At 35.5% G+C, this 24,603-nt stretch overlaps 1 protein-coding gene across 2 annotated transcripts in view; it reads right to left on the bottom strand.

The window, feature by feature from the left end:
- LOC114329120 (very long-chain-fatty-acid--CoA ligase bubblegum) overlaps positions 1-24,603 on the bottom strand; it is an 88,512-nt gene continuing 63,909 nt past the window's right edge. For both annotated transcript variants that reach the window (XM_050659563.1, XM_050659564.1), the window contains exons 3-11: positions 19,236-19,443; positions 16,350-16,484; positions 14,689-14,884; positions 11,669-11,770; positions 7,525-7,925; positions 4,187-4,359; positions 3,864-4,127; positions 354-755; positions 1-248 (exon numbers count right to left, since the gene is read on the bottom strand). In XM_050659563.1, coding sequence (XP_050515520.1) covers positions 175-248; positions 354-755; positions 3,864-4,127; positions 4,187-4,359; positions 7,525-7,925; positions 11,669-11,770; positions 14,689-14,884; positions 16,350-16,484; positions 19,236-19,443 — 1,955 coding nt within the window. In that variant the 3' untranslated portion in view covers positions 1-174. The remainder of the gene's footprint in view (positions 249-353; positions 756-3,863; positions 4,128-4,186; positions 4,360-7,524; positions 7,926-11,668; positions 11,771-14,688; positions 14,885-16,349; positions 16,485-19,235; positions 19,444-24,603) is intronic.

Genomic DNA, 24,603 nt, shown 5'->3' with positions numbered 1-24,603 from the left:
TAGTGATAAATAGGATTTTAATTGGTGCATCTGAGATTTTAACAATTCTTATTCATTAGTTAAGTATAATAATTTCAAAAATGGAGTTTTTTGTACACCTTTTATATTAAAATATAAATATATAAGTATATTTAACAACAATAACAAAATAACAACAGCAACAATAATTGTTTCTTAGGAGTACATTCTTTCGATGATATCCTTATATTTTTGTTCAACAATTCTCCGCTTTACTTTCATTGTAGGACCTAAAACAAAATATAAAATGGTTAAAAACAGTTTTTTAAGGTACACATTGTATTATCAAAGTCTACTTCAGTTAGTAATCAGGTCTTAAGGGAAAAGTATCGTACCTAATTCTCCTGTAGGTATGGAGAAATCAGCAGGAAGCACTGATATCTTCTTTATAGTTTGAGCATTGGATGTGGCTTGCTTGTTAACTCTCTCTATACCCTTCAGGAGTTCATCTAGCACGCGTTTGTCTGGACCAGCTGCCAAAACCTCTTTGACAGTTTCAGCGGGACATCCGATGGATCTCAACCAGTATTTAACTTCAGATGTGAGGTTATCTCTGGGGATCCCGGTCTCGGGATCGACTTCAGTCTTAAGGGTTACCAAAATGGTTAGAAATTTTCGTTTGTCGCCGATTAAGAAGGCGTTGCTGATGAATGGCAGCTCTGACTTGACTTGCTGCTCGATGGCAACTGGGGGAATGTTTTCACCGCCGGCTGTTACCAAAAGCTCCTTTAATCTACCTACAACAGACAAAACATTATATATTACCTTGCAATTACTTTCCTTTGCTTAAGTATTTTTTACAAGGTGACTCATATCTCCCCGCAATTGTTTAACCTGATATTGGAAGCAATAATAGAGAGGAGAAACTTCACAAACAAAAACATTATTACAGATCAACTTCAAGTAATAGTAAATATGCATATGATCTAGTTATCATAGCAATGACGAAGAGAACATTTATAAGCAGATAATAGGGCTAGAGGTAAACTAACACAAAACAAAATACATGACGATAGGTAAGGACTATCTAATACCACAGAACCATAAATTTGAACTTGTATCCACTTTTAGCTAGGTACTTGGGGGTAACAATATGTAATAGGCAGTGGCGGATCCAGAAATGTTGTTTGGGGAGGGTCATGGGTCTTGAGGATGATTTAATTACCTTTCTCTGAGGTAAGGTCACTTAGTCTTACCAACCCTAGTATACGTAGGTTTACAATTATGGGGGGGGTCATGACCCCGTGACACCCCCCTGGATCCGCCAGTGGTAATAGGGAAAACTGGAAAATAGAAAACAGAGGAAAGAATTCTGAAAGGCAAACAACATGGAATCAATAGAAATCTGTTGAGAACCAAGACTCTAGAGAACAATGATGAACCTAATATATAAGACCTGTTGTTACATCCCATAGGCAACCAAGTGACGTCATATAACGTTGAGAAAACGTCAGTTCTTGGTTGAATATAACACGTGTTTGAACATTACGTCATATAGACGTCTTTTGTAGGTGATTTTAAATACGTAAGATTAATGACGTTAAAATTACGTTTAAAAAACGTTTTAATTTCAGACAAGTTAAGTCTGACGTCACAAAATTGGGAGGAGCTTGCTTGTTTGTATTGACTCCAAACAATTTTGTTTAGGTATAGGTAACGCTAAATGTTCATAAGAAATTTCTCATTTATTGTTTACGCGGTTTGTGTCTTGTGTGATAAAATAATATTTTTCATTTATATATTTAGTTAAAGAAACGTGTAAATTAAGAGATTTTTATGCGTTTTTGCTCAGTGAGTTAGTTTAATGCAGTAATTCTTCTTGTCAACTATCTGAGGTTATGTTTATTTGTTTTTAATTAAGCGTTAAATGAAGGTATTAAGACAGCGTTAAATTAAGATATTAAGTATGCTGGATAATTTGTTAATAAATTATTTATTAGTTTCATATTTTTTTGTTTCATATTTTTAGTTGTTTCAGTTTGACACAGTAAGTAGGTATATATAACTAGTGAAAATTCTATAATTTGAGGGCTGGTAAAATCATGCAGAATCAATGTTGCTTCTAGCCTAGCGCACAAGCGATCTTAAACAAGTGGTAGCACTTATATCTTCGACACATGGGATGTATGCCTATAGGTTTCATGTTATGTACCTATTTTTTATACTATTTTGAAACATCTGAAAGAGGTTACTTTTTGAAAGTAATAAAGACGTGATTTTACCGACGTGAAAAAAACGTAGATACGATTACGTTTTAAAATCGTCACAATTATGACGTCAAATCGATGAGACAAATACACGTGATTTTCAACGTCACTACTACGTCATAGAAACACGTCAGTTGGTCATTTTTATGACGTGTTATCTACGTTATAAAAACGTCGTTTGGTTGCCTGGATGATTAAAAAGTAAGAGGAAGATAGTCTTCTGAAATTTGAAAGAAAAAAATGAGAACGATAGTGGGCCACAATGTAACAAGAGAGAGAGAAAGAAGATTGAGCACAAATGTCGAGATTGAAGAAGACTTAAATGGAGAAAATGTAGTCAGATACATAAAATCTCTTCGCTTAGAATGGACAGGAGATATACAGAGACGCCCACACTCAGATAGTTGAGAAGGATAACTAACTGGACACCACTATGGCCCAGGTGTAGAGGAAGGCCTAGAAGAAGATGGCTGGATGATAGAAGAAGATACAAGAGCAATGAATTTTAAAGACTGGAAAGTTCAGTGCAAGGACAGGAAGAAATGGAAAACAGTCACGACAGCAACAAAAACAAGCAGCAAGCTATAAATGACATAGAGGAGTAATCCACCTAACCCAAGAATAGGATCCCAGTGTTTCTATTTTTGACACGACAATTGACGTGTTTCTATGACGTAGTACTGACGTTGAAAATCACGTGTATTTGTCTCATCGATTTGACGTCATATCTGTGACGATTTTAAAACGTAATCGTATCTACGTTTTTTTTCACGTCGGTAAAACCACGTCTTTAATACTTTCAAAAAGTGACCTCTTTCAGATGTTTCAAAATAGTATAAAAAATAGGTACATAACATAAAACCTATAGGCCTACGTCCCATGTGTCGAAGATATAAGTACTACCACTTGTTTAAGATCGCTTGTGCGCTAGGCTTGAAGCATCATTGATTCTGCCTGATTGTACCAGCCCTCACATTATAGAATTTTCACTAGTTATATACCTACTTACTGTGTCAAAACTGAAACAACATATATATGAAACTAATAAATAATTTATTAAAAAAATATCCAGCATACTAATATCTTAATTTAACGCTGTCTTAATATCTTCATTTAACGCTTAATTATAAACAAATACACATAACCTCAAATAGTTGTCAAGAAGAATTACTGCATTAAACTAACTCACTGAGCAAAAACACATAAAAATCTCTTAATTTACACGTTTCTTCAACTAAATATCTAAATGAAAAGTCTTATTTTATCACACAAGACACAAACCACGTAAACAATAAATGAGAAATTTCTTATGAACATTTAGCGTTATCTATACCTAAACGAAATTGTTTAGAGTCAATACCAACAAGCAAGCTCCTCCCAATTTTGTGACGTCAGACTTAGGCTGCCTGAAATTAAAACGTTTTTTAAACGTAATTTTAACGTCATTAATCTTACGTATTTAAAATCACCTACAAAAGACGTCTATATCACGTAATGTTCAAACACGTGTTATATTTAACCAAAAACTGACGTTTCCTTAACGTTATATGACGTCACTTGGTTGCCTGGGATTTTAAACGCCATGGCGGTAGCTATAATCCCAAGGGATTGTTATTAATGAATGAAAGTATTTCTTACCTGTGATATAAACCAACTGTTTGTCATCTATTCTACCCAGATCTCCAGAGTGCAACCAACCTTCTTCATCTAAAGCTTCGGTAGTTTTTCCCGGTTCGTTTAGATATCCCATAAAGACATGTCTACCGTACATGCACAGCTCGCCTTGGCCGTTTTCTTCATTGAACAGTTTAGTCTTCATTCCGGGCATCGTCATACCGATGGTGTCGAAGTTCGTGGCGCCCTCTATACCAAGACAGTGACCACCGCTGGCTTCTGACATACCTACGGCAACAAAAACACTTTTCGTAAGCCAAAAAACGACGGTTAGTTGAAGAATTTACCGAAACAGTCCATCACAGGTATATCGATGCTGTGGAAATACCTCTTTACATCAGGTGCTAATGGTGCTGCAGCACTGGCGAAGAATGTACACCGAGATAGACCCAAGGCTTGTTTGACTTTGCTGAAGAGGACGTTTTTGGCGAACATATAACCCCACGAATTGGACTGGAGTCTAAAAATAATAAGCAAAAGAAAATTAAAAGGTTGTTATAGCAAAAAACGTACTTTGTATGCCACATTTCATGTCAATCCAAGCGGTTCTTTAAAATTTAGAGGTTTTGTAATATTTTACCGTTAAAGAACGTACTACAATCTTTATCTAATATATTATTTTCTTACTCTATATTTTGTTGTATTTTAATATTTTAATTCCACAAAAATCAAACTAATCTGATTATTGTTTGTGAAATATTGTTTAAACAATTGCATATGTTTAAAAATAATAAATTTTTATTCTGTAAGTTAAAATATATGAACAAAGAAAGAAAGTTTTTGCTAAAAAAAGTATTATTTCAAAAGACAGAGTAAAAAAAGTATTATTTCAGTATGTGTTTTTATTTTGTAATAAACAAATTTATTTATTTATATCGAAATGTACTAACAATTAAAATTTATCAACAATCATTATCAATGGTCATTGGAATGCTCAATCAGAGCAAACATATCCGTTGTCCTGCGCGTAACACCAAAAATTATTGTTTATTTAAAAAAAATTCCTGACGCGGTGGTAGTTAACCGTTAATTTTGCAAATTGAAAATGAAAGGTACAGTATTCCTCTATGTGTAACAAAAATTCAACTTGCTGTCTGTTTTATTTTCAGTCCTGCAACATTTTGAAAAAATGAATTATTTTTGCGAAAGATGGATTGATTGCAAAATTTATTTTGCAAAACCTGTTAAATCGATCTTAATGAAATTGACAATATTGTTTTATTATATCATAAAGTTTTTCTGGGTGAAATATGAAAGTCCTAAGTGTAGCATAAATGGTTGGAAAACGTAAAATGACAATACTTGTTATTTTATGTTTTTTTCGCAATTATTGCTATTTTGCAACAAGGATGACAATTTTTATAAATTTAACCAATCCTATATTGTAGGAAATTTAATTACGTAACTTTTATGTCAGTGCAACTTTTCTCGGAAATGAATACTTTTAAAGTTATAATCAACAATCAAAAAACGAAGAAAAAAATCGAATTTTTCCTTTAATTTTTTGACATTTTAATTATTTAAACAATGTTCCGGATCTTTTTGAGTGGGAGGATAACTCAGATATTATTATATGAGTTTTTTTCAAGCAATTTCTGCAAAAAAATATGACTCACCTCTCAACATACAAATGTACTAATATTTTTACAGATGCGTCCTGGTCTATATAATATATATTTTGATCGATTTTCAAAAAAATTAATACATAGTTAATAGTTGATTTTTACCGCCATTCACTTAGGAAAAGTGTTGTTAAAAGTTATGTTATTTTATTCTGTTATTAATATTTGAACAAAATAATGCATGTGGGGAGATTTGATCCCGGAATCAAGTCTCTCCCAAATAAAAAATCTAATTTTAATAGGTGGATTTTACTTTACCTGTTTTAATATTATTTTTGGATACAGAGGCACTACAAAACGAAAGATGGAGCGAAGAAGCGAGTCCTGCCTGATCCGGAGATTGTTGCAGCTTTTGCGGAAACAATCTGGTAAAACATTAAAGGGAACAGCACGAATATTTAACATCAATGTGATGACTCTTTAGAGGGTAGTTAGAAGAGGTCAAGATTGCTTGAAAGGATTTAAGAAGTCGCAAATCTTTACAATTGAGCAGGAACATCAGCTTGCTGAGTACCTTTTACACGCATCCCGTTTAAATTATGGGTTAGCTTTAAAGAAGTTTCACTAACTTGCCTACGAATTTGCTCAAGGAAAATCAAATTAGGACACTATTGTGTGAGATCAAATAAATTACTTAAAAAGGGATCAAGTCTGTCCACTCTCCCTTCTTCTTCTTCTTCTTCTTCCTTCTTGTATGTTGGCTTTAAAGCCTGTTTCTTCTTCAATATTAGCCTCCTAAATTGTTTTTATCGCACCATCTTTTTCTTGGTCTGCCAATACTTCTTTGTCCATTTGGTGACTTATCTCGAGCTATTCGTACTATCCTATCCTCTGCCATTCTACTAATGTGTTCGTTCCACTCTTGTTCCCGTTTTGACACCCATCCATTTATGTCTTCTACATTGCATGATCTTCTTATGTTTTCGCTTCTCCCCCTATCCAACAGACTCTTACTTGATATTCGTAGGAGTATATTCATCTCTGTTGTTTCTAGTAGTCGTCTCGTTTTAGATGTGTCAGGTCTTGTCTCCTCCGTGTATGTCAATATAGGTCTAATTGCTGCTTTATAGATTCTTGCTTTTGTGTCTTGTCTTAGGTGTTTGTTCTTCCAGATTGTGTCATTAAGAGATCCCGCCGCTTTACTTGCTTTTAAGCTTTGTTGTCTTACTTCCTTTTCAACATCCCCGTAACTGGTTATATCTATTCCCAGATATCTAAACCTTGCTTCCTGCTTTATTATTTTCCCATCAATTTCGATTTTACATCGTAGTGGGTATTTAGATGTTGTCATACACTTGGTTTTTTCTGCTGATGTTATCATATTGTATTTCTTGGCTGTTGTGTTGGAGATGTGTGTTAATCTTTGGAGATCGTCTTCTGTCTCGGCGATTATTGCCGCGTCGTCTGCATAACATAATATTTGGATTCTTATGTTCTCCATTCTGTAACAATGACCTTTACGTACTGCTTTTATTCTTTCGTCCATTATTATATTAAATAGCAGTGGGCTTAATGAGTCACCTTGTCTGACTCCGGTTTGTACTGGTATAAACTGCGTTAGTTTTCCATTTATCTTTGCCTGTATTCGATTATGAAAATATATGTTTTCGATGGTTTGTATAATATTGATTGGTATGTTTCTTCTATACACTAAATGTAAGACGTCTTCGACTTGGATGCGATCAAAAGCCTTTATCAGGTCTATAAAACATAGATATGCTGGTTTATTGTACTCGATGACCTTTTCTGTGATTTGTCTCAGTACAAATACGGCGTCTACGCAGGATCTTACGGATCTGAATCCTTGTTGTTCATCTGACAAAGTTGTTAGTTTATTGATTTTGTTGGTTAGGACTTTTGTGGTTAGCTTAAGTGCGGTGTTCAGTACATTTATACCTCTATAATTGTTGGGGTCTTCTTTGTCTCCTTTGTTTCTCCATGCGTCTGGTATCTCGCGCAGTGCAATATTAGTTTTCCACTCTCCCCTACTATAAGAAACTTACCCATTCATCGTATCCACGTGATGTTGAAGAGCCTGTTTCTTCGCCCAGCCGGAAATGAACTTCCTGAGAGCTCCGCTCTTAGCTGCGATCTGCATCATCTTCTCGAAGATCTTTTCATACACTCTCGGAACTCCCAGGAACTTTGTAGGACGAACTTCCTGCATGGTGTTGATCAGAGTACCCTTCAGGGCATCCTTATCGGCGAAGTAAACTGCCGCAGCTACTGTTATAGTGATGTATATGTCGACGACTTGGGCGGCTACGTGACTCAGAGGCAGGTAACTGATGAGGACCTCTTCACCTCCCGCACTGAGCCCCATGCGCTCGGTTATTACTAAGGCATCCCACGTCAGGTTGTCGTGACTGAGCATCACGCCTTTGGGGTTACCTACAGTTCCAGACTGGAAAACAAAATAAACAATAATTATTAAAGAATCACAAGGAAGAATTTCCAGTAGCTGGCTGTATACCATTAATTACAAGTATTTGAAGAAAAATCTTCTGCGTGAAAGGTATATTTATGTAGGATTCGTTAAAGACAATCGTAATAAAAGTCCATGTGATGTTTAACAGTTTTAATTGATAAAATAGACAACTAAATTATAGATACTATGAAATTGACGAAATGTAAAATGATTGTGTAATTGCGACTAAAATTTTACGAGTTCTCACAAAAGAAAATGTCTTTGAAATAATCGCGTTTATCTACTCAATATATGACCGGCTTGTCAATATATAAGTACGTCTTAAACTTCGCGTCCTTTCGATTATCGCCAAATACAGCCTCTTTCATTCGAATCTCAAAATCGACCGCCTTTCGCACCCCTTACGCTAAATAAGAATCTCTTATGCTGGCCACTCACTTACGGATATCGAAGAGGCCGAGCGACTGACCGGCGGTTAATTGAAGCCAAAATCACCACATACATGCAGTTTTCGTAAAGGCGTTGGCACGCTCGATTACAAAACTGCATGTGTGTGGCGTCTGAACTGCAGTTCATTAACTTAACTACTCAAATAACGGCCTTCAGTTCAGGCCTGCATGCCATAGCCTCTTCGATATCCGTGAGTGGCCAGCATAACATCTAATCTCCCTTTTCCGTTTTCCCCTGAGAACCAACCTATTAAAATTGGTTCAAAGTATGTACCGACCTTTTCCAATAAACGAAAACTATTAAAATTAGTCAAGACGGCTACTTGTTTATCTTGCGTCTTAGATAACTCCGATTCCAAATCCCCAAGCGGATCCGCACATGTGTTCGTATGCGTGAGACTCTTATTTCGTTTTCGTAATAATAATAATTAAGAAAAATTATATACAGGAGCCTTAAAAATTAAGATAAAATATTTACAATTCTACATTTATTTAAAAAAAAACCAAAAAAGGGGTACAAATACAATACAGAATGTTTTCGCTCTAAAGAGAGCATCATCAGTGTTCTTGCTAGCTCTACATGCTAAACCACCAAAAATACATCGGTTAAAACTGTTTGAAAGGTCGACTAAATGCCTTAAATTAGAGTATTAAATGTTAAATCTAGATGATGGATGAAATCACTAAGGATCTACCCTAATGCATTATATGACCTTCCACGAAGCACGTGGGTTGTTGAGTTAAATTATCTGTCTTCACATAGGGAAAGTTTGACTTTTACCTTTCTCTATATAAAGACAGATAATTTAACTCAACAACCCACGTGCTTCGTGGAAGGTCATATATTGCCTTAGGATAGATCCTTAGTGATTTCATCCATTATCTGGACTTAACATTTAATACTCTAACTAATGTAAGACATTTAGTCGACATTTAAACGGTTTTAACCGTTGTTTTGGTGGCTTAGCATAGCTTGCAAGAACACTGATGATGCTCTCTTTAGAGCGAAAACGTTCTGTATTGTATCTATAGCCATGGCCGCGCCAAGGCTTTCAAGCGCCCCTTTCCTCCTCCCTTTGTAAGTAGTTTTTTGCAACTTAGTGAATCGGTATACGGTATACCTACAAACTATTTGTTATGTGTTAGGAAAGTAACATCATTATCTAGCCGTTATCGTCCACTGAACAACATAGGCCTCCTCTAATTTTCTCCATGTCTCCCTATCTTGAGCTACCATCATTTAGTTGCCGGCAGTTCTTTTTACATCGTCACTCCAGCGCGTTGGTGGCCGATCTCTACTTCGTTTGTCCGCCCGCGGTCGCTATTAGAACCATCTTCTAGTCAGTTGTTGTCCGATGTTCGATATGACCTGTCCATTTCCATTTTTTTTCTGCTACATGTTATTTTATGTCTTTGATTCTTTTTCTTTGCTTGATGATATTATTTGGTATTCTGTTTCTCCTTGTGATTCCTAGCATGGCCTTCTGGGTAACTATTAGTTATCTGCTCTTAGATTTTCAGCAGCATGAAGGTAATATGCTGATAAGTTATTATGAATACTATAAATATTTACAAAAAACAACGATTACACTATCAGAGAACAGATATTTATATAATTATGGTCCGTTTACTCACGGTTTTTGCTCCATATTTAAAAAAACCGCTTGGATCGGCATGACATTTGGCGTACGCATAGCTAACATATCAAAGAAAAAAATTGATAATGCGTCGATGTGTGCTTTTGCCCAGGACCTCCATTTTTGACCCTTCGCTTCGTTATCGAACGTATTCGCTTCGTATCTGTTTAGTGTACAGATAGCGAATGATCGATAACGAAGCGAAGGGTCAAAATGGAGGTCCTATGGGTGAGTACCACCCTTTTTGGGGATGAAAAATATACAAGATAAGTCCGCAAGGCAATACTTTTCGAGTTATTTGCGAGTGAATATGTTCATTTTTCAACATAAAACCACGGTTTTAGACTGTTTTTTGCAAATAACAAAAAAAGTGTGTATTTTATTGAAAACAATTTTCTTATCAAAAATATAGCCTACAAAAAAATGAAAAAAATTGTGTATGCATGGAATCAGTAGACCTAGTAGAGGCAGAGTTGTAGCTCGTGGAAAATGGGTTCTTATTAGCCAAATTCCAAATCGAATACATATTTCAAGTTGAGATAACCAAAAAATAAAGCACTTTTTGAGTAAAACTCATCATAACTTTTTTAAAGTCTTTAGAAAAAGCTTTATTATTGTTTTTTTAATGATTCTAGCATCAAAAGTAAGCCACTTACGCTAAAAAAGTATATTTTCTTTTTTTATATTTAAAAAAATTGCAAGAATCTCCGTTTAATTAGCATCCTAAATAAAATTAATCGTTACAGCTTTACAATTTACTTATGTATTTATGTACTTATGTATTTTTATATGATCTCCAAGTTTCATTGTTTCAAAGAGAATATTTAAAAAAAAATGGTTTAAAAAAATTGCAATTTTGGAAAAAATGCTTTTTTTCAAAATTTTTCCCAAGAATATTTCTTCGTTAAAATACTTACTTTTTGAGTTATTTGGAAAAACTCGTTTAAAAACGTGTTTTTTTATTGAAAAATGAACAAATTTATTCACTCGCAAATAACTCGAAAAGTATCGATTTAATCTGAAAATTTTATAGAACAATTATTTATCTTTATAGTTTTTACAATTCGTCAGTTTGTCCACATCCGGTCTTATTTTGAACTTATATTTTTTCACCACTGAGAAGATGTGGTACTCACCACCAGGGCAAAAGCACACGTCGATACAATATAAATTTTTTTCTTTGACATGTTAGCTATGTGTATGTCAAATTTCATGTCACATCTAAGCTGTTCTAAAATTCGGAGGTTTGCAATATTTTGCCGTGAGTGAATGGACTAATAGTTCAGATTAATGAGAGAAATAAGGGTTCGTACACTTATGGGATCAAAGTAATACTAACTGCTATTTTAATATTTACCTACGATAGGTAAGTTTTCAATTTTACAAGATAATAAAATATTATTACTAATATTTCTAGTAATTTCGGTATTGTCAATTTTTTTTTCGGTACCTACCGGTACCGAGGGGCGCCGCCCCTCTTCGCCCTTATGGACGGCGCGGCCCTGTTGTAGCCCTTTTGGTTTTTTTTAAATAAATATACCTTTTACGCAGAAGATATTTCTTCAAATTTTTTAATTATTAAAGAGGTCCAAATGTTTATAAAAAAAAAAACAAGTTTTGGGGAAGAACTTACCGTGTAGACCAAAGTACAGCACCTGTTGATAGCAACTTGTTTCAAGGCATTATTTAAGGCATCGTCGGTTTGTTGAGCACCTATTTCCATCAGTCTTTTCCACTGAAATAATTAAAAATACACATTGTATTGTTTTTTGTCAAAACATGTATAAATAATAATACTTGTAAAGGGATTGTGATTTATTTTCTTAATGTTGAAGGCCTAAAAGTGGTCGATACTCATGTTGTGATCTACAGAGAAAACATTGTGACCGATGGAAACGGTACATACATGGATTACAGGATTACACATTTAAAAATGACTTCTAAGATGAAAAAAAACAAGATCTATTTAAGTGAAACGTTTATCTTCCACGACAAGATTTCTTGCGGTTGACGATTTCTCTCTCTCTCTCTCTGTCGCTCTCTCTCTCTGTCTCTCTCTCTCTATCTGTCTCTATACATCTCTCTATAACTCTCTTTCTCTCTCTGGTACCAAATTGAGACGCTGCTATACTCACTTGATGTAAGACGGAGACACAACAAAAAGAAAGATGGTGTAGTCACTTAGCTCTTCAGGCTGCTCATTCTATGTTAATATACATATACCTACGTCTATGATGAGAGAGCATAGGTTGAGATGGTTTGGTCATGTTCAACGTCGAGACGCTAATCACCCAATACGAAGAATTGCTGTAGTGCAGATTCCTGGAAGAAGTAGGAGAGGAAAGCCAAAGTGGGAGGAGACGATTAGGCAGGACATGTTGGTAAAGGGGATTAATATTGATATGACCCAAGATAGAATTGTATGGAGAAATGCAATTAGGGAAGCCGACCCCGCATAGGGATAAGGCAAAGAGAATTATGACCTACGTCTATGATAATTACATGTTGTTATTCCAAAAATCTTATAACAATAAAATGGATCACTACTGAACCTAACTTTACTTCATGTCAAAATATAAATAAATAACAAGATAGCAACGGGGCATGCTTTCTTAATGTTGAAGTAGTAAAAGTTGCTTATGTTGTTATCAGTAAAGTCCAATGAGAAAACATTGTGAACAACAGAATGATACATATACGTGGATGAGGCAGTTAAAAATGGTTTCGATGATGAAGAAAACCGACTTTGCTCATGAAAGGAAGCGTTTACTTATAACACATGTAGCAACTACACAAGTTGTATATTACTTATTTTTTGAATGAGATATTTGAAATTAAAATCATCATAATCATTCTCTTTGCCTTATCCCGATGCGGGGTCGGCTTCCCTAACTGCATTTCTCCATACAATTTTATCTTGGGTCATATCAATATTAATCCCCTTTACCAACATGTCCTGCCTAATCGTCTCCCCCCACGTTTTCTTTGGTCTTCCTCTCCTACGCCTTCTAGGAATCTGCACTTCAGCAATTCTTCGTATTGGGTAATTAGCGTCTCGACGTTGAACATGACCAAACCATCTCAACCTATGCTCTCTCATTTTGGCATCAATTGGTGCCACACCTAGACTTCCCTTAATATACTCATTTTTAATTTTATCCTTTTTTGTCACTCCACTCATCCATCTAAGCATTCTTATTTCCGCCACATGCATTCATTGTTCCTCTTTCTTTTTCACTGCCCAACATTCAGTTCCGTACATTATAGCCGGTCTTATGGCTGTTTTATAGAATTTTCCCTTCAATTTAATTGGAATTTTCCTGTCACACAGCACACCACTTGCTTCCTTCCACTTCATCCATCCAGCCCTAATTCTATTGCATGCATCTCCATCTATTTATCCATTACTCTGTAATACCGATCCAAGGTACTTAAAACTATTGCTTTTTACAATCAGTTCACCATCCAAAGATACCTTTTTATTTGTAGTAACTCGCATCTTTAAATGAACATTGCAAATACTTTGTCTTTGGCCTACTTAGTTTTAAACCTTTTTCTTCCAGAGCTTGTCTCCACTGTTCCAGTTTTTGTTCTAAGTCTCTTTCACTATTTCCTACTAACACGACATCATCAGCATACATTAAGCACCATGGAATGTTACCCTGTAGTTTCGCTGTTATCTAGTCCAAAACTAATGAGAATAAATACGGACTAAGCACCGAGCCTTGGTGCCATCCTACTTTCACATGAAATTTATCAGTCTCTCCCACACCTGTCCTAACACTAGTCGTTACTCCCTCATACATATCCCTCACAATCTTTACATATTCACCAGGGACTTCTTTCTTATTGAGTGCCCACCACAGAATCTCTCGAGGAACTCTATCATATGCTTCCTCAAGATCAATGAATACCATATGAGCGTTTGTTTCTTTACTCCTGTATTTTTTCATCAACTGCCTTATAATGAAAATTGCATCTGTTGTTGATATTGATTCTCGGATATTTCGGTCTCTTCACGTATCCGTCTATCAATTACTCTTTCCCATATTTTCATGGTGTGGCTAAGCAGTTTTATAGCCCTGTAGTTTGTACTACATTTTTGTATATCTCCCTTGTTTTTGTAGACAGGTACTAGTATACTGCTTCTCCATTCGTCTGGCATTTGTCCAACTTCCATAATTATATTAAATAAACCTGCTAGCCACCTTGTTCCTGTCTCTCCCAATGCTCTCCATACTTCCCCAGGAATATCATCTGGTTCTACCGCTTTTCCTTTCTTTATTTTTTTGAAGCGCTTGAGCCACTTCCTCGTTTGTTATTTTGGTGTCCATTGCTGCTTCTCTCTCCGTTGACTCTACATGTTGTATATTACTAAAAACTACAAATAATAAATAAATGAAAATAATACAATTATAGAAGACATTATAGATGAGACTGCCCTTACACATTAGACATTCTAGAAAGTTTCTGAAAGTAGCAACAATATGGATCTTTGTTAACATGGAAAAAGCAATAGGAAGATGAATGCACGACATAAAATACAAAAATTGGCAATTACAAAACCAAAAACATTGAAAAACTACTACACAAAGCTAGACAGCAATAGAAATATAGCGATTACGCATTTAAAATAATATAATTGTTACTTACACTTATCACATCTGGGTGTGTGGGTTCTCCACTGTATTGTACTATCGCCTTTAGCTCTGGTAACCTGGACCTCACTTCCAGAATTTTATCTAACTGCTTCTGGTCTTCTACCACTATTATATTTGCCTTGCTGTTCTCGGCGCAGAAGTAGCAGGCTTCTGCGGAGTTTGTGGTGTAGACTCCTACCGCTATCCCCCTAAAAAAAAGCCAAAGTGTCAAATATAATACTTATTTTATTCTTATTCGGATATTTTTATGTCTTTTATAGTTATTGACAGAGAAGTTTCAGTCTTACTTAGTAAATGGCTCTCTAGTTATTTTTCTGGCTTCTTTTTGCCTTTTATTTTCTTGAAGAAAAGTACTAGAGTTTTAAAACTTGCCATTTTTCTGAAAAGAAAAGTCTTAAGAGTCTTTAAGCTTAGTGTATAATATAATATTGTTTATGATTTATTTTGGTGTAAATACACCTTCTTCTATTTCTGATAATCATGTAACATTTTTGTTCTTGAAAAAAATGTTCCAGAAATAATAGGGAAACGGTAGATTTTACGTGTATAATGGTACTAATACCTTTTGTAGTGCTTGAAAAAACCTTTAAAATGAGCAACATTAAATGTCAATTACATTCAAACTGAGCGAGATATGCTGCAAAAAATTGATGACTAACGTATTTTAAGAAAAAATGAGAAGTATATATAACCCCTCATCCGTCAGAATTTAAATACATCGTTTGATTTCTATAATACTTTTTATTGTAGTGTTATTTCTATGTTCAAAAAGTTGGACGGGATTAAAATGAATGGTTTTTGAAAAAAATAAAATCAAATTATAGAGCGCATTTTTAAATTTTCTAAAAAATCTTCCTTTTTCTCCATGTAACTCGAAAATGATAAGAGATACGAAAAAAGATACTGCACAAAAATGTAGGGTCTTTTTAGATAACAATTTTGTGAACTTCTCATTTTTTATTAAAATGCATTAGCCATCAACTTTTTTGCAGCATATCTCGCTTAGTTTGAATGTGATCGACATTTAATATTGCTCGCTTTTAAGGTATTTTCAAGAACTACAAAAGGTATTAGTATCATTATACACGTAAAATCGACCGTTTCTTTGTTATTTCAAGTTATTTTTTTTTAAATACGCCGATTTGAGCATGCACCAAAAAAACAAACTCTTCTCACCTACCATATTTCTTTTTTTGTATTATAAGTAGAAGATTTATGAAGGAACGAATCTCTTTGCTTTTTTATAAGCTACAAAAATATTTTATATAGTTTTTTCGTTAGATGCATAGTTTTTAGGGTATTCGCAAAAAACTGTCCGCAAAGGTGTCATTTTTCAAGGAAAATGGCCAATTTCAACTGCAAATAACTCAAAAAGTATTGAGTTAGAATTAGGTTCTCTAACGACTTCCGTGGTTATTTTAACCAAAAAATTTTCCACCCCCGAGAAGGGGTGGGAACCACCTCTGAGATAAAAGCACACATCGGCATGGGGTAGATTTTGAATAAAGAGATAAGTAGAGGCTATTCCCAAAATTTTATTAAAATCTTGCTCCTATTGAGTGGCGTACTAAACGAAAATATCTGTAGACTAAACCCGTGAATATTTTGAAAAAAAGAACACTTTTTAAGTCTAAATATTTTGACCTTACTTACCCAGCAAATATTGCTGCAAGATCCGAGTAGAACCATTCAGGGCTGTTAAATCCTAGAATGCAAACTGAGTGATTGGGCTTCAGACCAAGGTGTAAAAAGGCTTTTGCGGTGGTGCGGACGTTCTCGAGGTACTGTCTAAAAAAATTGTATATATTAGTGCAGAATTAAAAATGTGAAAAATAAGACAGTTTTCCCTTCGCATTGCAACTGAATAAAAATGGTATACATTTTTATTTTATTAGTATTACTCCTATAAAGTAACTTGGTCCATTTTCCGTTGGAACTTTACCAAGCTGTAGACTGGGTTGGGAATTGCAACTTTTTAGAATTCCCTCTTGCCTTCACTGCAGCATCCATCTGGCTTGCAAATTTTGGAAGCCATGGAGGTGTTACCAGGGAAATGGACCAATAAGTTTTCATTTAAAAATCTTTTAGTGATATTTAATATTTTTCAATATTATTAATGTTTATATTAGGTTGAAAACTTTGGCTTTCAGTGGCCAGATGACGCTAGTTACCTACTCCATTAACGTCAGTTGCAATGCGGGGATAAGCTTTCGTGGTTTTGTCACTTCACCCTTCAAAACAATTTTCAAACCCCAGATAACCCGAACTTTGATCGCTTATTTAAACTCAACACAGAATACATAGTAAATGTTACTCTCAACCACCACATTCCAGTCTATGATCCTATCATGGACCCCCTCACAAACAGGGAAACGGAGAGCTTTTGCCAAATTGGCAAAAACAGCGCTCCCGGACCTGATGGCATCAACCGAAGGTGCCTCAAAAAACTTCCAGAGAGTATCATCCCTCTTCTAACTAAAATATTCAATGCATGTCTCAAAAATAGCCACTTTCCTACTCCTTGGAAAGTGGTCAATACCATCATGCTTTTGAAAAAAGGCAAACCCCCAACCGACGTGGAATCCTACAGACCAATATCTTTAATCAACACTCTGGGTAAAGTTCTTGAGCTAATCCTAAAAGAGAGGCTCAATGACTTTCTCCAAAACCACAACATCATACCAAAATTCCAATACGGATTCCAGTCTGGTAAATCTACTAAGCATGCATTAATAGATTTCACAACTAAAGTTACCCAAACCATCAACGATGGTTCATTCGCCATAGCCACATTCCTGGATGTGCAGAAGGCTTTCGATCAGGTCTGGCACGACGGACTTGTTCGGAAACTTCTGGACATCGACCATTACAATTTACCAAAATTGTACACTCATACCTCCACAACCGAACTGTCAGAGTGAAAATAAGCGAGCAAAAGTCCACCCCTTTCACTCCACAAGCTGGAGTTCCCCAGGGTTCAGTCCTAGCACCGCTGTTGTACATCATCTACAACAGCGATATCACCAATCAAAATATCCCAGGTGCTCGGCTGTTTCTGTACGCAGACGACACGGCTCTGCTCACAACAACCTCTCGATACAACCCAAGACTCATCCATAGAAGAGCCCAGGCTCTGTTGGACGGGTTCGGAGAATGGTGTTGTAAGTGGAGAGTCACGCTGAACGCGAACAAAACAACAACAATTGTGTTTCGCGCCCCTTCTGTGTCACATAGAATCATAATTAATGAAGACGACCAATATCCATTGAGACTGTTGGGAGAAAGGCTTGTTGTTAGCCCGACTGCAACCTATTTGGGAGTACTGTTCACCAGGACTCTTAACTGGGACGCAGATCTAAAGGCAACTTTAGATAGGGTAAGGAACAGGGCCAGACTTCTCTACCCTCTCTCTGGACGAATTGGCAAGACACATAAGAAGACTCTCATTCACACTTACAAGACCTTTATTCGACCCGTAATGGAGTACAAGTCATGCCTCTACTCTCTTTGCACAAGAGCAAAACAAGAGAGGTTGTTGCGAGCGGAACGTAGAATCTTGCGTGTAGGCAACTACGAGCACTGGAGATATCCCTCAAACGAAATCCATAACATTTCAAACATCCCCAAAATCACCGAGAGAATAAACTCTCTGAACAGGAACTTCACAATCAAAGTAATCAACGATCCCCCCTCCGACACACAAGAAACTCTCAAATGTTCCTGTTCATCTTCCGGCCACGTACTCTACCGAAAGCCCAAACACAAAAAGATTCATTTACCGTCTGCTCTAATGCAAACATGCATTGACGAACTCCCGGTAGAGTACGAAAACATCCTCGAAGCTACCCCGTTAGCCTACCGTACCCACCTTTAACATATCCTCTTCCCTACCCCGAACAGGGAGAAGTTGGTTTTTTGCGGTTTCCCAACTTCATTGCACAATTATACCTGTTCGTCCCAAGAAAATAGCCGCAACTATTTTCTCCACTCGAACGCTCACTGTCCACGCTGCACTCATAAGCCACCTCCTGACCGCCCACGAGGGACGCAGGTTCGCCTGTCGTTGTACAATGGTTTCTAGGGAGACTGGTCGAGAGCAAAGCACGGACAGTACACGTAAATGTCTATGGAACCAACAACAATCCATCAAACTTTCTTCTCTGTTGACTTCTTAGCCTTCTGGACACCACCGTCCGGCATAACCCAGGAATCCAAAAAACACCAGGATACGGAACTTGCCCCAGTGTGTTTTTCGGCCTGTTTGCTTTTGCTGCCAACATTTTACATTCACTACAAACCCTGAAGAGGACTAAATCCTAAACGGGGACAATCATTGAACGCATTTCTACATAGCATTATATCTATACACGCAAATCAAACAATGATAGTAGTAGTCACTTCACCGATGATGACTCCAAAAACAGTCGAAAATCGTCGATTCAGATTGCTGGTTTGCGCTCCCTGTTCTAAGTGAAAAATAGACAGTTTTGCCTTCGCATTGCAACTGAATAAAAATGGTACCTAGATATTTTTACTTACTTGAAATTGACGGTTTCCCATTTCCCATTAACTTTTTGAGCGAGCGCTATCTTATCGGGGTATTCCCTGGCTGTTTTTTCGAGGAGTCCTGGCACTGATATGGGTTTAATAGTTTCGATAGCTTTACCATTTTCGGGAATTCTAAGTCGGACGCTTCCACTGGGATCGGTACACACGTAATTTTCACTAGGAATTATTTGATTCGGACCTGAAACGAAAAAAAATCACTATATATCTAATAATTACAGTGAGAGCAACAGTTTTAAGGTACCTGTCACGGCAGCGCGTATTTTTAAAGGTACTCGAAAGAATAATAGGGGTCTTATAATGCGCATGACGGTCCAGAGTTTAGTTTAGAATACAATTGTTTTTTCTTTGTTTTGCAAAACGCATCAGACGTTTGCTGCAAATGTCGACGAACCCGGCTCGGCCCATTATTAGAAACGGTGAAATGGAAAACAAGTATTTTCGTCGTCCTTGTCCGAGTTATCTTAAGCCAAGTCATTATTATACTTTCCCTAGAATTTCTCTTCTGATCTCGGTCTTTCTAGGATATGCGTCAGGTGCCTCCAACAATTTATCAATGCAATTTGCAATAACGAAATAGTCTAAAGATGCGAATATAGGCAGTGGCGGCCGGTCAGGGTCGGCAGTGCCGACCCACACATTTATATAGATAGATTTTTTTAATGTTTGTATCTGTGAAGTAAAAAAAAATCTGTCAGATAATACAGACTAAATTTTATTCATGGTTTTTAAAAGGATTTGATCAATCCGGGCGTTAAGTGATCCCTGCGCATAACAGACTTCTCAAAAAATGAATGATCCGAGCCATTCACCTGACTTTTCGGCTAGCCGTACCTAACTCATCCGTAGCACTCCGTAGCTTGACAATTTACGCGTAAAACTCAACGAAATAACAAGTCGATGAGCAAGCGAACATACATTCTCTCCGTAGGCAGGTACGGCATATTTAAATCTGCCGGTCGGTGTTTCATTTGGCATCGCCAGATCGCATCGGCAGAAATTGTCAAAAATAATCACGCCGTTTTACGTCGTTTAATAATTGATATTGTAATTTTTTTAAGTTGTCAGGAATTATCATTTAGTGGACATGATGGATCGAAGCATTTGTTAAAAATCAAAGTAATTATAGAGAAAATAATGAAATTGTTTTAGAAATATTTATTTTCTGATTCGAAGTGTATTCGTAATACAGAATGAACTAATACATATACCTAATCAAATAGTTACATTTTGAATAACGTTATTGAATCTGAGATTTAGAGAAACATTTGCTTTTCGCTGGAAGTAGATGAAACTTCTGATTATCATGTCATTCACAATTATCAATTATTGTTGTTCGATACGCCTTACGTGGTAATATTTATGAGAGGTTTTTAGGTTTTAGAGACGTGAGTAAAAGCAATAAGGCAGAATATATTTTTGATATCATTCAAGATTCAAAATTTTTTGATATCAAAAATAAATTGGTAGGGCAAACTGGGGCAATCTTATGACGGCGTTGCTGTGATGTGTGGTGAATTAAATGGTCTCCAGTCAAAAGTTAAAACTACATATTGCATCACAAGCTTTATTTACTCACTATTATGCGCATATAATGAATTTAGTTTTGCATGATACGTGTAAAAAATAAAGAATATCGTCTTTTCTTGCCAGTTTAGCTCACCTAAACGGATTACTGCTTTAGAACAAATTTGTTTCGAAAAAAAAAGCGAACAGTTTGTCAGACGCGATGAAATTTTAAATCTCGATTAGTTTTATCTAAGCAGATTATCTCTGGTAGTTTTAGTATCTGTAGCAGATTTTCGTGAACAGCTTTTGGAAGTTTTTGATTTTAATATCAAAGGCGACGATTTTGAAATTGGCGATACCTCGATCCGTGAAGCAATCGTTGAGAACTTTATTAAATAATTACTCTTTTAATATTCTTTTAAATATTTTTAAGACAGAGTTTGCCAAAGATATTCATTATTGTTCAAAATCAGTCAACTGGCATTATTTATTCAAAAAATAGAATACGAAAGCTGGTGCAAAATCTCAGAGATTTTCGTAATGATAGTAGTTTCCAATATACAGGGTGTCCAGGAACCCTACCGACAAACAAAGACAGGAGATCCCTCAGATAATTTTAAGACAATTTAATTCAATTCACCTAGTCCGAAAATGCTTCCTAAGGAAGCTAGAGCTCTTTGAAGATGGCGTCATGTAATTAGTTTTTCTTAAATACCTCCAGAACGCTTCTATTTATAAAAACAAAAATTGGTGTACGTATTTACTTTCCAGAAATGAATCGATTCCATCCATTGCGAATTTCTAGTACCGGTCATAGGCGTCCGTTTTGGGTAGGGCAGCGGTTATTTTATCGCCTAACATTTTTGTCTTTAATTTTTAAGCATTTTTGACTCTGAATTATTAAATTGTGAGGTATTCTAGTACTAGAAGGTACTCTTACTTTAAGTCGATAGGATACACCGTTTTCTAGAAAAATCGATTTGAAAATTTTTCGTTCTTTGAATTTCAAAAAAGAAAATTCAAAAAAAATTATTTAGAAAGATGAAAACTGGTACATTTATTTATAGTCCAGAGATTAATCGATTTCATTAATGGCGAATTTCTAGTACCGGTCATAGGCGTCCGTTTTGGGTAGGTCAACCGTCATTTTATAGCATAACTTTATTATCTTTAATTTTTAAGTATTTTTGACACTAGATTATTAAATTATACGATATTCGAGTACTAAAAGTTACTCTTGCTTTAAGTTGGTAAAATACATCGTTTTTTTTTAAATTTTTTCAATTTTTTTTTTCAAATTCCCAAAACTAAAAACTTTCAAATCGATTTTTCTAGAAAACGGTGTGTCCTAGCGACTTAAAGTAAGAGTACCTTTTAGTACTAGAATACCTCACAATTTAATAATCCAGTATTAAAAATGCTTAAAAGTTAAAGACAAAAAATTTATGCGATAAAATAACCGTTGCCCTACCCAAAACGGACGCCTATGACCGGTACTAGAAATTCGCAATGGATGGAATCGATTTATTTCTGGAAAGTAAATATGTATACAAATTTTCGTTTTTCTAAATAGAAGCGTTCTGGAGGTATTTAAGAAAAACTAATTAGATGGCGCCATCTTCAAAGAGCTCTAGCTCCCTTAGGAAGCATTTTCGGACTAGGTGAATTGGGTTAAATTGTCTTAAAATTATCTGAGGAATCTCCTGTCTTCGTTTGTCGGTAGAGTTTCTGGACACCCTGTATACGCAGTGACATTTTGGATTCGCTTGATATTTCCGAACTATCCCAAAAATGACAACAACATGATACATCTCTCGAAAAACGAGTAGGTATATCTTGAAATTTTGGATATGTACTAATATATGCAAATAGATACTCGTTTTTGGAAAATTTTGAAGATTTGCAAATTTTTGACCTCTTTGAAGATTCAAAATTTAAAAGTTACCTTCGCCAAAGAATTTCCAAGATATTTAGTATAACAAGTTAGGTACTTAAAAATTATGCCGATCCAAATATTTTCTATGTAGTAAGTACTGCAATTCATTATAACAAACTGTTCATCAATTTTCTTATCACCACTACCACCAATTTCTGCCTCAAATAAACGGGATTTATCTTGTCTCAAAAGAATTAACACGTTTAAATTTCATACATATGGGTTATTCCACGAATATACGACTGTCTTGGATTATCGCGACAACGCATATCTTAGTGTGCAACATAAGAAATGCGAAAGTAAATGGCTCTAATAATTGTTCCAATAAACAACAATGTATTTTGCAATTTAGTTTCGTTCTTCATAATTTGCACAGTAAAATATTCGTTGTCGAGATAATCCACAACAGACGTATGTTCGTGGAATAGGGTATAGCCAAATATTTCTAACATGGGTTGCCTATCAAAATCGTGTCATAGCTATCCTTAAGGGGGTCCGTATGGGTTGAAATCAATATTTCAAGCACATTTTTTAAAGTATGGTAGAATTATTTTATTTTTAAATTAAATAGGCATATTCAGTACAATTCATAGATTATTCAAGAACAAATTTAAAGAAAAATATTAACAAATACGCCAACGGTGGCAAATTTTTGAAGACACCTCAAAATATAATGAATTTTGCGGTGGACATCAGAATTCATCATTAGCTCGTGGTAAACAAAAAATTCAAAAATATTTTATTAGCTTATAAGTTTTTCGAGGTAACGCTGTCGAGTTTTTTTAATTTTATCGAATTTTGACTTTTTCATATCATTCAGAAGTCAAAACAACGATTTTTTTGCAAAAAAGGGTGAAAGCAACATATTTACTATTGTTAAACAAAAACTAAGCATAAAACAAAAAATATCTCGACAGCGTTACCTCAAGGAATGTCTAAAGAAAATATTTACAAAATTCCAGGTGGGTCGGTCAAGTAGCCTTTGAGTTACAATGTCTACAGCCTTTGAAGAAAGCAGTTTTAAGCAAAAAGCGTTTAAAGTATTGTTAACTTTTATTCTCAACTTCATTTTTGTCTGTCAAATCGTAAAATGATGCACACCGGAATATATTTTTGAATCACGGAGTAATTTACAAAGAAAATGAGAACAGCTGTTGACCGTTGTTCACTACGTTCAAGCGTGCTGGTGCGAACCTGCAGCAAAGCGAGTCGAAGGTAGGGATATTCAACACTATCTCCCTACCTTCCTACATTCGTCTCGCTTTGCAGCAAGTTCGCGCCAGCGCGCTTGAGCGTAGTGAGATACGGTCAACAGCTGTTCTTATTTTCGTTTGTAAATTACTCCGCGATTCAAGAACATATTCCGGTGTGCATCACTTTACGATTTGACAGACAAAAAAATTGAAAAGAAAAGTTGACAATACTTTAAACGCGTTTTTCTCAAAACTACTTTTTTCAAAGGCTGTAGATATTCTAACTCAAATCGACTTGACCAACCCACCTGGAATTTTGTAAATATTTTCTTTAGACATTCCTTGAGATAACGCTGTCGAGATATTTTTTGTTTTATGCTTAGTTTTTGTTTAACAATAGTAAATATGTTGCTTTCACCCTTTTTTGCAAAAAAATCGTTGTTTTGACTTCTGAATGATATCAAAAAGTCAAAATTCGATAAAGCTAAAAAACTCGACAGCGTTACCTCGAAAAACTGATAAGCTAATAAAATCTTTTTGAATTTTTTGTTTACCATGATCCAATGATGAGTTCTGATGTCCACCGCAAAATTCATTGTTTTTTGAGGTGTCTTTAAAAATTTGCCACCGTTGGCTTATTTTTCAATATTTTTCAATATTTCTCCTTGAATAATTTATGAATTGTACTGAATATGCCTATTTA

The sequence above is a fragment of the Diabrotica virgifera genome, chromosome 8 (genome assembly GCF_917563875.1).
Source record: "Diabrotica virgifera virgifera chromosome 8, PGI_DIABVI_V3a".
Lineage (NCBI taxonomy): Eukaryota > Metazoa > Arthropoda > Insecta > Coleoptera > Chrysomelidae > Diabrotica > Diabrotica virgifera.
The sequence above is the reverse complement of the archived record's forward strand: the minus strand, read 5'-3'. Positions and strand labels throughout refer to the sequence as shown.